Raw genomic sequence first — 12,808 nt, forward strand, 5'->3', positions numbered from 1 at the left:
AGGAACTGCCTCTGGCGCTGGAGTGTGCGCAAGCCGCTCAGTCCCAAGGTGGTTCTCGCTTGGGATGTCTTTCTGGGCAAGCGTCGAGGAGACGGGGTCTGTGTTGGGAGGTGGGGTGGGAAAGGCTTCCAGAGGAAGGGTCAGCTCTATGAACGGAGGGGGAGGAGGCCTTGCTCCACGTCCTGCTTTCCTCATTCCTCCGCTGCTTGCTGAGAACCTTGTTCCCCCAGGGGAGGAATCTTCACGGGCCACCGCAGGTGTTTCCGGAAAGCGAGTCGCTGAGCCTGGAGGCTCTCGGTGTCTGCACTGAGCCATCCGGCTCTTCCACAGTTCAGTGCGGGCACCCTGGACGAAGCCAGCCGCCCCTGCCAGGGGAGCTCTGTGCAAGCAGGTGCTGGTGCTCGGTCCAGAAAAGGGGGGGTGGGCACTGCTTAAGTGCACTGGCAGAGGGGGGCACAGTGAGTTTCCCCAGAATGGCCCCCTGAGCTCTGTCCAGCCCAGAGCTCGACTAACCTGACCATTTCTGGAGACAGGCACTGCTGAAGACCTTCAGTTCTCCTTCCGCCAAATCAGCCCAGTCTCAGCGCCACTGCAGGGCTTTTCCCAGCCCCTGCGGAGGTGCTTCTAGGATTGAGCCCGCAGGGGCCTTTCTGTCGAGGGGTGGTTCTTGCAGCCTGGACAGTCAAGTATCATTTCCTGTGGCTGCGTATTCTTGCAGATGCTCCGTAGAAATGGCTCCCTGCCCCAGCTCATTGTCCTACCCTGAGGACCAGGGGCCTAACACGCATTTTGTTTGAGGCCTGCCATTCCATATTGGCAAGATGGTCTGCGTTCCTCTGTGCTGCTGCCTAGTACCTGCCTGTGAAAACCGAGGCCCCCTTGGCCTTGGATTCTTAAGAGGCCGTTGCACGCTCCCTTCTCGGAGCCCAGACAGCAGAAGTTGCAGCGCGGGCCCGTGGAGGGAGAGTAGGGCCCCGTAGCAGCCTGGAAGGAGCATCAGCTGGGAAGCAGCTGGCTCAGTCCTCAGCGTAGCAGCTGGGTTTTGCCAAGGCCGAGCTCGTGGCCCGCCTTCGTCCTCACTCGCGCCCCAGTGCACTGGAGACCGTCAGAGGGCGGAACAGCAGTGGGAACCTGGCGCCCTGTGTTGTAGAGGGAAGAGGGCAGCTTCCTCCCCATGCCACGCAGGTGTCCTTAAAGGTGGGGCGTGGCTGGGATAATTGGAGTGTCTGCTGGGGGAGCTGCTGTGCATCCCTTAGGGTTTCAGCCCTGGAGACGGTATTCCCTTGGGCCATTCCATTGGCCTTCTGTGGTGTGCAGGATCCACTCGAGAGGGAAAGCAGGCCAGAACGCAAAAGGAAGGAGGCCGTGGGCATCTCGGTTATTTGCTAAGTAATCCAGGTGGCCTCTGGTAATGGCTGAGCAGCTGGAGGGGGAGGGAATAGCCTTGGAAAGCAGGGCAGCGGCCAACCTTAGGATCGTTTTGCCACTGCTCCATACCAGCTACCCAGAAATCTTTAAAAAAACACAGGTCGCTTTTATAAATATTAAATGGGGCAGCTGAGAAGATGCACAAGATGATTCCAAAAGATTTCAGAAATTTAGCAGTACAGATTTCAGGAAAAAGCCTCCGTCTTGGCATGCTGGATGCATTTCACTGTCCTGCTCTCTTTCACTCTCGTGCGCTCTGGATAAGGGCAAGAGCAGGACCCTCTGCCTCCCGGTGGCTTGCTGCCATTTCCACCTGGGGTGGGGGCTTTTGGGGGCACCCCAGGTTCTTCTGGAGGGAGAGGTCGCTGCAGCCTTTCTGTGGGTCACCCCCCCCTTCTGAAGGGCCCCATCGGTGAAAAATACTCGTAAAGAGCCGTGCTGGGATTTAGGGCTTCCGCGAAGTGAAACCCTTCTCCGTGTGCGCCCCAGAACTGCCTGGGCAGCCTGTTGGAGCTTAGACGCCTTGACTGCGGAGTCCAGTGGGGATCTCGAGGTCACGGTGGATTTCCTGATTGAGGTTGACAAGCTGGTCCAGTTGATTGAGTGCCCGATCTTTACCTGTGAGTTTCCTTCTCTGATCCTTCTTCACAATAAGTTGTGTGTACTGGCAGCCTGTGTGCCGACCTTGTTTGGCTGTCTGTCTGTCTAAAACATTCATGTAGCCACCCATCTTGTACCCACTCTGGGTGGCTCACAACCAAAAGATAAAACAGCAACTATCTATGATTTAAAAAAATATTAAAACCAAAAATATTAAAACCAGAAACAACCTGGCACCTTAGCTAAACTTCCATATGCAGCCCACAGCAAGGCAGTCTCGACAGTCTCATCCTGGCCCCCGCCACCTGCGCGTTGCAAGCTGCAATGAGGGCCTCTGCCCAACCGGGTGCCGGAGCTTCGGGAAACCCCCCAAGCTCCCCTCGAAACTGCATTGGGTCCATCAGGCGCCAGGGACAGGCCAATCAAATAGGCTCCGCCTCCCTGTGGTGGGGGGCAGCTGTGGAGACCTCTAGGGCCAAGAGCAAGTGATCCATCCATGGCAAGGGACTGATGTTAATATCCCCAAGTCCAGAGCAGGAGGCCACTGCCCCGAGGCAAACGCCGGGTCTCGTGTTCGGCCCTGTGTGAGTAAGCTGTGAATCAGATGGACTGGGGCCATGGCTGCCATGCGCTCCTGTGCTACCTCAGACCCCGGGCCCAGAGAGTGCAAGAGGAAGTCCCCCAGAACCATAAGCCTGGGGAAGGCCACTGCCCACACAGACACAGAGCCCAGGAGCACCGGCAAGGGTGTTGCTATGCTGCAGGGAGGAAGGCAAGTGAGCAGCAGTCCCCACTGACCCCTGTGTGACCCCTGTGGCCCAACCTCACAGAGGGTCCCACATCCGGCAAGGTCTGGGCAGGGCCCGCCAGAGACTCACGTTCTCCTCTCTCCCCCAAAAAGGTGATTTCCCCAAAGAAATGGAGCGTAAGTTGTGAGCCTCGTTGCTGTGGGAGATTTCACTTTGCCTGCTTGTTGAGAGTGCCATGTTTGGGTGCCACGCAGAATGAAGGTCAGCCACCAAAGCGGCAAGGGCTCTAATTTCACACTGCACGCTCCTAGGGCGGAATTGGGAGAGGGAATTAGGCTGTTGGGGCATTCAAGAAAGGCTTCCAGGAGTCTCTTCCAAGTCTCTGTTAACTGGCTTGCTGAACACTTAAACCCAGGTACTCCCTAATCATCTTTTTACTTGCCCTGGGATCCTCGTCCCTCCTTGGGTCAATTGTTCTGCTTTTGCAGTTTCCTTTTAGAGAGAAGGCCAAAGCAAAATAGGAGTTGTGGAGCTCAGTCCGCCACCTGCACGTCTGTAATGGATTTCCTCAGCTGCCTCCCATTTTTTCTTTCTGGACTGGGATGTGACTGTTCTTCTAGTACCTTAGTTTTGAGAAGGTCCCAACTCTCCAATATTTCCTTGGACCTGAGGACTTATGTCTGTGGGACCCTGCCTAGTACTTCTCCAAGCTTGCTTAAATTGGCCTTCCTGAAATGTAGTGTGCACGTACAACTGTCCTCAAATAATTTCCTTCTCTGGAGCATCTGGAATGGGAGATGAGATGGTCGCTTCCTCCCAAGGTCCCCACTGCTTTTGCCTCTTCAGTTGCTCTTCCCTGTGGTGAAGTCCAGGTCTGAGAGAGATGGTCCCCTTGCTCATTTTTCAACTTTTGGGGAAATGAAGCAGCAAGAACCCTGAGGAATTTGGGGGACCTTGCAGTTGTGGTCACATTGTTTTTCCAACAGACATCCAAGTAGCCCTGCCTGGGCGGTAATTAGCTGGATCTTCTGCCCTGGCTTGGCAGCCTATAGCACCAGCCCATGTACTTGTCCCTTCTCTGTTTTCTTACCCACGTGCTCTTCGCTGAACCGGCCTGTGCCGTTTCCTGGATTTCAGTGTGCGCTATTTCCTTCACCTACAAGGCCGCCCCTCCTCTGCTTTTGAACCAGTTACACCTTCTGGGCCCTGCATGCTATGCTAGAGCCTTGTCCCCTTGGCTTCAGTTTCACCATTGCTCACCTACAGTATCATCTGTGGAGAATCCTTGTCACCGAAATCACAGAGTTCGTGGGCCCGTGCTGCTTTTCCCGCCAGCACAGCAGCAGCTCTGAGCTCCTGCCTAGAGGGCATGTCATTGTGCATTCAGTGGACCGGAAGGTTTGCTGATGTGCCCAGATGATACCGAGAGTCTCTTTATGGAAGAAGAACCAGGGTGAGCCGTTGGGTCCCAGGAAGCCCTGTTTCCGAGCTCCTTGGCACCCGTCAGGCCTCACAGCTTGCTTCCTACCCCTTCTGGGTTTTCTTCCAGATCTCCGCCTGCAGCTGCTGGATGTGAAGAACAACCCTTACCTCCTCAAGGCTCTCTACGGGCTGCTGATGCTCCTGCCCCAGAGCAATGCTTTCCAGCTCCTGTCCCATCGGTTGCAGTGCGTTCCGAACCCTGAACTCATGCAAACAGCGTAAGTTACACCTGGGCAGCTGGTGGTCCTCCCCCTCCTGGGCTGAGTCTGAGATGTCCCAATGAAAATTACCTGCTTTACAATCTCCTCCCCCCCCCCCCCCCGCCGCCAGAGGGGCAGCAAGTGCCGAACGGAGAGGCCTTCCCACGAGGGAACTGGTCCATCTGGGTATGGAAGGGTCTGGCCCACCAACATTGCCCGCCTTTGGCTGCTGGCTGGCTGTTCCTTCCGCAGTGCTTTCTTCCAGGGCGTTTGGGGTGCCTTTAACGTTTGGGGTGCCTTCTGCCCAAAGAGAGCTGTGCTCAAAACAGGAATGGTAGTTGTGCTTTTATTCAGCACAGAGCTGAAGGGCACTGACCCGCCCATTCGGTAAGCTGCCTTTGCTGGCGGGGAGTCCCCAGCCTCGCCGGAGCTCTCTGCCACAGCCCCAAGCCCAGAGCATTGGTGCTGGGCTCGCCCTGCGAAACCTCCAGTTGTGTGGGGGAGAGGGCAGGGGGCTTTCTGCCCACCGAGGGGGAAGTCCAGCCACTGTTTGTCTAGCAAGGCCGATTGGCAGCTCCTGGAACTGCCGGTGCTCTTGCCTGTCAAGGCGCTGATGGACCTGGCCAGGGCTGGGCGTGTCAAGGAGCCACAAGGCCAGAGCATCGCGCTTGGCAGGGAACTCCTGCAGGGCAGCCAGGCTCGCTGGGCCAGTGACCCGGTAGCCTTCACATGGAAATGTGTGGCTGCACTTGGCCAGCCAGGCGCTCTTAGCATTGGCATCCGCTGCCGCAGAGCATCCTGACTGAAGGACGCTCGAGCTGGCCTGGCCCCGTTGGGCTCTTCTTGGAGCGTTTCAGCTGCCCTTTGGGCTTTCTGCATGCCCTTCCACCCCCAGTGTGGTGCTGGCAGGCAGTTGGGGCTTTGTGCCTTCTCCTTGGGTGGCAGAAGCAAGGAGGGTCCCTGGTTGACAGCATCTTGGCCCCTCGCCCAGCCAGTCCCAGTTGTCTCTGCGTTTGGTAACCTCAGAGGGCTGTTCCTCATTCGGAGGCATTTGGCATCTAGGGTGGAAAATTTCCCTTGCAGTGTTGCCATGGAAACCGGCCGACCCCATCAGCTTGCCAGCTTTCTTCCAATTTCTGCAAGCACCGTGGAGCCTGCGGGTGGCGAGAGGCACGTTGCGGCCCTCTCCCCAGGGTGGCAGTGCGGGTTCCTCTGTGTTCTTCCTGGGGAAATCCCATGCCCAGCCTCCCCTGGCTGGCTCCTTCCTCCTGGTCCTGTCCCTGGGGAAGGAACGGAGCCACGAGGAGCCATGGCCTTCGGCTTGGCCCGTCTGAAGGCAGGGCCCCAGGAATGGCTCTTAGGGGATGGGGAATGGGGGGAGGGGCTTTTTCTGGGCCCACGGAAGTCAGGGCCCTCTTCAGCCCCAGGCAAACTGGTGCCCTCCCTCCTGGCCATCTTGCGCAGGGCCCGGTGGTCTCTTCTGGACCTTTATGCCACACTGGAGGAAGGGCACCTTTGCCCATGGGGAGGGACAAGACTCAGCCTGAATTTGGTCAAGAGCCCCCACAGTTAGGATGGCAGAACAGGGGTGGGGTGGAGCAGGAGTGGGCCAAAAGATGGGAGATTCCCCCCCCCCCCCACACACACACACAGCATCTTGGGCTCTGGAGTCCTGCAAAGGCTGTCTTCAGGGCTGGGCCAGCAGCATGTAAGCTTGTCCAGGGACTCTTCCCCCCCCCCCCAAACAGCTGGATCCTCGGGCTGCCCAGCCAGCCTTGCAGGGAGTGCCACAGCCAGCCAGAAACCCGGGTCTCCTGATCACTCCCGCTGCCTCTTCACTTTCAGAGCAGGGTATCCCTCCCCTTGGTGGGGGGGGCAGTGCTTTTGGGCTGGAGTGCTCCATGTGGCCATGGAGGGCTGTCTTCTGGGGCCTCCAGAATGGTCATGGCGTGTCTTAATGGCAACTTCATTCTGCGTGGGAGGGACAGAAGGCCCCAAAGGTCCTCTAGCCCAGCCCTGCTCGGGGCCTGTTGCAGACACATCCCTGATGGGCCGTAGCGATCCTCCCTCAGGACAGGCAGAGGAGCCACATTCCGGGGGGGGGGGCTTCTGTGCACAGAAGGGGGAAGTGACTTCCTGTTGGGAGTCGGGGTGGGGGCAGCAGAGTGTCCTCTACTTTTCCTTTGTGAAAGGAAGGGGAGAGCTTGGCCCTCAGTCAGCCTAGCCCAGCCTCTCTTCCAAGACCAGCCTTTTTATGGGGGGGGGGCTCTTACCCCGCTTTCCATTAGGATTGGTAGGTGACCCTGCATGTTGAAGGGCAGCAGAGAACAGGCCTGGGCCTAGGAAGGCATTGGCCTCATGAGAAACTGGGGGAAGCGACCCCCCCCTTCAGTCCAGCAGGGGATCATCCTCCCTGGAATCCTGAGTTTGAGTCCCAAAGGGCATTTTGGTGCCAGGGAACAGCAGGGGAGAAAGAGGACCCTCCCCTGGCCGGGTTGTGCGGTCTCGGGGTGCCAGCCTCCCCTAGGGACTCCGCAATGGGGGAGGGAGCCAGGATGCATGTGAGCCCCCAGCCTGGGTGTGGCAGCTTCCCACCAAAGCTGCCCCATTTTTTTTAATTGTATGGCATAGCAGTTCGGTGTTCATGCTGCTTTTTCTTGCTGGGAAATCCTTGTGAGGTCCAGCAGCCAGATGCGTAGACTATTTTGCCGTGGCAAGTCACACTGCCCGGGGTGCACTACAAAGAGGCTAGTCTACATTGCACCAAGTTGGCTGAGGGGGGGTGACTGGCCCAAGGTCACCCAGCCAGCTTTCATGCCCAAGGCGGGACTAGAACTCACAGCCTCCTGGTTTCTAGCCCAGAACCTTAACCACGAGACCAAACTGTCTCTCAAAGCTGCCCCTTATGGGGAGCCACCTTCCAGCATCTTCAGAGGCAGTGATGGGGGGGCCTCCAGGCACCCTTGGCCGCCATGCTTGACCAGAGTTTGCTCCGCCTGCCGGTTCTCACCTCTTCCAAAGAGTTTCTGGCTCTTCTGCTCTGTGGCCTCCGCTTCGTTTCTGGGCCCACCCTCGGGCCGCTTGAGACACGGGAGGGAGCGAGCCTCTCTAGGTGGCCCAGTGGCAAACTGGCCACCTGCTTGCCCACCCACCCTGTAAAGCCCGGTTGGATGGCTGGCTGGAAGCGCTGCTGGCTAGGCCGAGGCGGCTTCTCCTTCCCCAGCTCGCTCGGCCAAGCCAAGCAGCCCGGAGCGCCCACGTGCCCTGCTCAAGAGGGGCCTCCAGGCCTCGCTGGGCTGGCCGGGGTCCCAAACACGGTCCCCGGCCCAGGCCTGCTTCCTGCCCGCAGATGCCCTGCGCCCACCTTGGCGGTTCCGCTTGTGGCGCGCACTGACCCCGTTCCCTCTTCTCAGGGACCCGGCCAAGCCCAGCCTGGGCTCCAGGAAGACGCCCGCCGGCCCCGCCATCGACTACACGGAGCTGCTGCAGCACTTCGAGAAGGTCCAGGGCAAGCACCTCCAGGGGCGGCACCAGCGGGCCACCCGCGCGGGCGAGCCGCCGGAGCGCCGGGGGGCGGCCGCCCTCTGACCTCCCGTGCAGGACGGCCCCGGCGGGGGCCTCGCCCCCGAAGGACTCGCTGGGCGGGGCGCTTCACCCGCCCTTTCCTCGGCTGCCCGGCGGCCACAGCCTGCCCGGTCTGGAGTCGCGGCCGTGTGCGTGTCGCCCGGCCGCGAGGCCCGGAGGGTCTCCCCGCACGGTGGACGGACCGCGGGCCTGCGAGCGGGGCGGCGTTATCGGCGCGGAGACTCCCGTGTACCATTGTGGATGTTCCCGTTGAATAAAGAGGACAGTGGAAACCCCCGCGGGAGAGGCCTCCCTTCTTTTGGCTGCGGAGCGGCCCCCTCCCCGCGGACCCTTTTTGCTACATGGGCCTTTGCACCCGCCCACCACTGGCGGTGCCCGAGCCCCACCCTCCCGCGCAGCGGTCGACCTTTGCTGGAGGCCGGGCAGGCAATGGGGGCGGGAGCCAAAACTGGGCCCCTCCCGGGGGCTCCGGGGTCTGGCGCGGGCGGCGCCGAAGCTGGCGGACCTTTCTGGCCGAGCAACGCTGGCGGGAGAGTCGGGGGGCGTCAGCTGCCCGAGCGGCGACGTCCCCCGAAAGAGCGGGTGGTGGGCTGAGGTGGCCCGGGGCCGCAGCTGCTCCGCCTGGGCTGCCGCGCCGTCCCAAGGAGAGGCGCGCCTGTGGGAAAGGGGCCGCCTCCGCCCCCAGGAGCGACCCTCCGCGAAACCAATGGGCGGCCGCGCGCTGGCCCAGGGCTGACTGCGCCAGCCGGGCGCCCGCGGGGGACGAAGCGAGCCCGCGGCCCTCCCGCCCACAGACGCTCCGGGGGGCTCTCGAGCCGCGCCCCAGCCCAGCCCCTTCTGGCTCGCCGCGGCGCCTCCCGGGGGCGGCCCCGCGCCAGTTGCCGGGGCTGCGGCAGAGACGCGCCGGGGGGGGCGCCCTCCCCGCCCACGTGACCGCATGTGCCCCCTCCCCGCGCCAGCATCTGAGCGTGCGCCCGCCCCCTGCCGGCCCCGCCGCGCCCGCTCGCCCGCCCAGGCGGCGCCCCCGGCCGTGCCCGCTCCCGCCCCCCGCAGACGATGGCCGGCCGCGGCGCCCCCCGCGCGCCGGCCCCGCCGCCGCCCGCCGCCCGGGCAGGGAAGTGACCGAGCGGGCGCGCCGCCGCCGCAGAGCCTCGCCCGGCGCGTCGCAGGCAGCGCAGCGGAGCGGGGCGCGGCGGGCATGGAGGCGGCGGAGAAGGAGTGCGGGGCTCTGGGCGGCCTCTTCCAGGCCATCGTCAACGACATGAAGGTGAGCGGGCGCGCGGCGGAGAGCGAGAGCGCCTCTGAGGGCGTGCAGAACGCGAGCCGGGAGGGGCCGCCGGGGTCTGCGCAGCGCGGGGCCTTTGGGGAGCCGCCCGGCCTTCGCCCGTCCCGTCCCGCTGCCAGCCTCGCCCTCCCGCCCTCGCTGGCAGAAGCTGCCCGCGGCCGGTGGGGATGCGGGCGAGCGAAGGGCCCCGGGCTTGGCGCTCCCGGCCCCCGCCTGCGGGCTGCGCGCGGCTCCCAGTCCGGACGGGGGGGCGGCGCGGGTCGCCACTCCGCGGAGGGCCCCGAGACCCCCCAGGGCGGGGGAGCCGCTTCCCCTGCACGGGAGGGGGAGGGGCTGCTGGACCTGTCGGGAGGCGGGCGCCCAGGTGTGTCGCTGGGCGGGGGCGCGCCGGAGCCCTCCTCCCCCGGTAACCGCCAATAGGCCGCCTCGCCCGCGGAGGCCGCGCCGAGAGCTGCTGCCTGCTGGGCCTCTGGGAGCCCCTTCCAGCCGCGTCCCAACCCGCGGAAACGGCGCCCTCCCAGCCGCCCGGGCGAGGTTGGGGGAGCCCCGCTGGCGGCCCTTCCCAGTCCGGCGCAGGTGCGCCCGCTGGCGCGGATGGGCGGGCCCGAGGCCCCCCTCCTCCGGGGGAGAGAGCCGGGGGCTGGAAGCGGGAGAGCCCCGCCGCTCTGCCCTGGATCGGGGGCGCCCCTCGCCTCCTGCCGGGGCCCCTGCGCGGCGGTGGCGCTTTCCCCTGCCTCTCTCCCTCCTCGGGAACGTTCGCAAGGCGACTTCGGCCAAAGGCGCGGTGCCCCTCCGACTCAGCCGCGCCCGCCGGTCTGTCGGGCTTGGAGGGGGGGGCTCGGCCTCTCCTGCCTCCGGGCAGCCCTCTCTCCACCGTCCCCCCCCCCAACGAAATGCCCGGCGGTCATGCCAAGGACGGGCTCGCTGTCTTTCCTCCGGCTTCTGCTCCTGCGCAGGGCAAGGGGGTCTGTAGACGGCTCCCTCCCTCGACACAAACCGGTTTGGCTTTGGGAGCTGTTGCCTGCAGGAGCCCCAAGTACTGCGCGCAGCAGAGACCGTGCGGGGGGGGGGGGGCTCGCTCCCCCAGGGGCTGCCCCGTCTGTCCTGAGCTCCTGCTGCTCTGGGGCTGCTGTGCCCAGAAGGCCTTGCCCACTCGTGGGAATGGGGGGGGGCACGGTGGTTTAGGGGCCATAGGAGTGAATCCGTTCCTCCCTGCCCCTCTGGGGTGTTTCCTGAACCGGGCAGCCGCTGGTTCTGCCACGGCACCTCGCCTGGCTGGCCGGCTCTCCTCCCAAACTTTGCCTGGAGGGCCGGAGGAGCTTCATTCTCGAGCCTCTCAGCATGGGCACCACTGGGGATCTGGCGGCGGGAGAGGCAGCCCGCAGGGGAAGAGGTGAGCAGCCCTGACCCATAGCTGGAGATGGGACGGAGGAAGAGAAAGAGGACAACCGGCTTTTAGGGGCGGCTGAGGACTGTCTTGAGGGCGTCCCTGTGTGCTCCGTTTGCCAGCGTAGTATCTGTGTTGTGGCAGCTCCTGAGTTTGTGCAAATCTGCCCGGCCCACTTGGCACAGCAGAGGGCAAGATGAAGCTGCAGCATCCATGAGAGAACCCACGCGCCCCGCAGCTCGGCTTGGAGGTCAAGGCGCGAGCCGGAAAGGGCCACAAATGCTTTGTGGAGGCGAGGGGAGAATTCACAGCCTGCAGCAGAATTTATCCGTGGTGCAGCATTGGTCTGGCGTCCCTGATGAGCCTTTTGGAGAGGGCAGGCTTGGGGAGTACCAATTCTGATCCAGACTGTAAGGCTGGAAAGCGCAGCCCCCGGCAGAAGTGTGCAGGAATGAGTGCCGCATGGTCAGGTCGGGGGCCAACGCTTGCTCCAAAAATCGTCACTGTGCAGCCTTCCCCCCTTTCCTGCGGGTGCACCTGTGCAAAAGGTTTGGTGGCCCACAGCGTTCTTGCTGCACTTTATTCAGATGTAGCTTACGAGTTCCAGTCCCCATGGAGAGGGAACCCACAGTGGTGTTCGACCCCAGAAAACCCTGGGGGAGGGAGGGCAAGAAAAGGAGTAAGGCTTTCTTGGCGGATGTCTCTGTCCAGCAGCAGCCTTTCTCCATGCCAGGAAGAGACACCGTGGGGGTGCCAAGGGGTGGGCACGAGGTGGTCTGCAAGGAGGAGCCGGGGGGGCGAGCCCTTCAGAAGAGCCATGCGCTCTTGTCCCAGGAGAGGGAGAGGCAAGCTGCCTGTCCTGGGCTCTCTGGCTGGTCTCTGCCCTGCTCTCTGGGTGACTGGCGTAGACCCAGCTTGCTCCCCATTCGCTTTCCTGACGCACCGCCAGGGTGGTGGGAGCTGCTGCCCGCGGTGCATTTCCCGCCCTGAATCGATCAGCTGTGCCAATTAGAAGGGGCCTGATAAGCTGGGGCCATAGTCTGCTGGGGGCCAACATGGGCTGTAATTGGGGGTATTACCACAGGCCCTCCAGACTGGCTAGTGTGTGTTAATTTTAGCCTGGGCTGTATGGATATACTTTTAAAACTGCAGCTTGCCTCTTACAGCTGTTTCCATTCCCCATTCAGAGGGGTTCCTCTGCACTTCATCAGGAATTTCTCCTGGCCTCCAAGCACAGCTACCCTGCTCAAAATGCAATGTGTTCAGCTATGGCTGCACCTCTGGAGCTCTGTCAGGTTTTAACCTCCCCTTTAAAACAGTCTTGAGAGTATAAACCCTGTGTATAGAAAGGAAGAAAAGGGGCAAAGGGTTAGTGGAGTTCCTGCACCCTTCCCTCAGCAGCAGCGTGGAAATTGTTCTTGCTAACATGCCCTTTAAAATAGCATTTTTAAGACTGGAAATCTGCTTTATATCTTTTGACCCTGTTTCTGTTAATAGAGTCTAAGGAAAATCCTGTTCTACCAGTGGAAGATACGGGTTACTTAGAGGTCCTTGTTGCATAAGCTTAAGCTAAAAAACATGGAGGAGGAAACCGTTCAGTTATGATGGAACTGGCCTCCTCTTCAGACTGCAAGGGATTCTCAAAAGCTGTTCCGTAGATGGTGGGATTTACCAGGGAAGTTACTGTTCTGGAAGGCTCTTCCGGCAGAGTTCTTGAGCCTCCTTTGTTCACCGTTCTTTCATCGGGGTGGGTGACCATGGACGGACTTCCTGCTATAGCTGCGTTCCCCCAACATGCCTCACTTGGTGACCAAATGGACCCATTTTCCTGGATTTTCACAATGCTTGAGCAGTAAAGGAACCAAACGGGCTGGGTTCCACTAACTGAGCGGGTTGGGCAAATGCGGGCCCCGGTCTTTGGCTTGTCTCTGGTGGTTCTGCCACACATCATTCATTGTCTTCTCAGCTCATGTCATCAGTCTTGTTGCAGCAAGTCTGCTGACCAAGAGATGTGGACATCTGAAGTGATTTAGGAAGGATCTGGATCTCTGGATACAGCTGCTCACTTGGGGGGGGCTGTGTTTGCTCTTGG

General features: G+C 61.6%; 2 protein-coding genes across 10 annotated transcripts in view; both read left to right on the top strand.

The window, feature by feature from the left end:
• The window catches only part of VAC14 (VAC14 component of PIKFYVE complex), a 58,025-nt gene extending 49,853 nt beyond the window's left edge, over positions 1–8,172 (top strand). Inside the window, exons 16-18 of one of the 3 annotated variants that reach the window (XM_063312717.1) lie at positions 1,969–2,048; positions 4,327–4,477; positions 7,873–8,172. In XM_063312717.1, the coding sequence (XP_063168787.1) occupies positions 1,969–2,048; positions 4,327–4,477; positions 7,873–8,047 (406 nt within the window). In that variant the 3' untranslated portion in view covers positions 8,048–8,172. Of the gene's footprint in view, positions 1–1,963; positions 2,049–4,326; positions 4,478–7,872 lie in introns of those variants that run through there. The other 2 variants (XM_063312716.1, XM_063312718.1) reach the window with 2 other exon arrangements.
• A 992-nt stretch (positions 8,173–9,164) lies between these two features.
• Positions 9,165–12,808, top strand: part of MTSS2 (MTSS I-BAR domain containing 2) — a 65,959-nt gene continuing 62,315 nt past the window's right edge. For 4 of the 7 annotated variants that reach the window (XM_063313187.1, XM_063313191.1, XM_063313193.1 and 1 more), the window contains exon 1: positions 9,165–9,311. In XM_063313187.1, coding sequence (XP_063169257.1) covers positions 9,243–9,311 — 69 coding nt within the window. In that variant the 5' untranslated portion in view covers positions 9,165–9,242. The remainder of the gene's footprint in view (positions 9,312–12,808) is intronic. The other 3 variants (XM_063313189.1, XM_063313190.1, XM_063313192.1) reach the window with 2 other exon arrangements.

The sequence above is a fragment of the Candoia aspera genome, chromosome 11, assembly GCF_035149785.1.
Source record: "Candoia aspera isolate rCanAsp1 chromosome 11, rCanAsp1.hap2, whole genome shotgun sequence".
Classification (NCBI taxonomy): Eukaryota; Metazoa; Chordata; class Lepidosauria; order Squamata; family Boidae; genus Candoia; species Candoia aspera.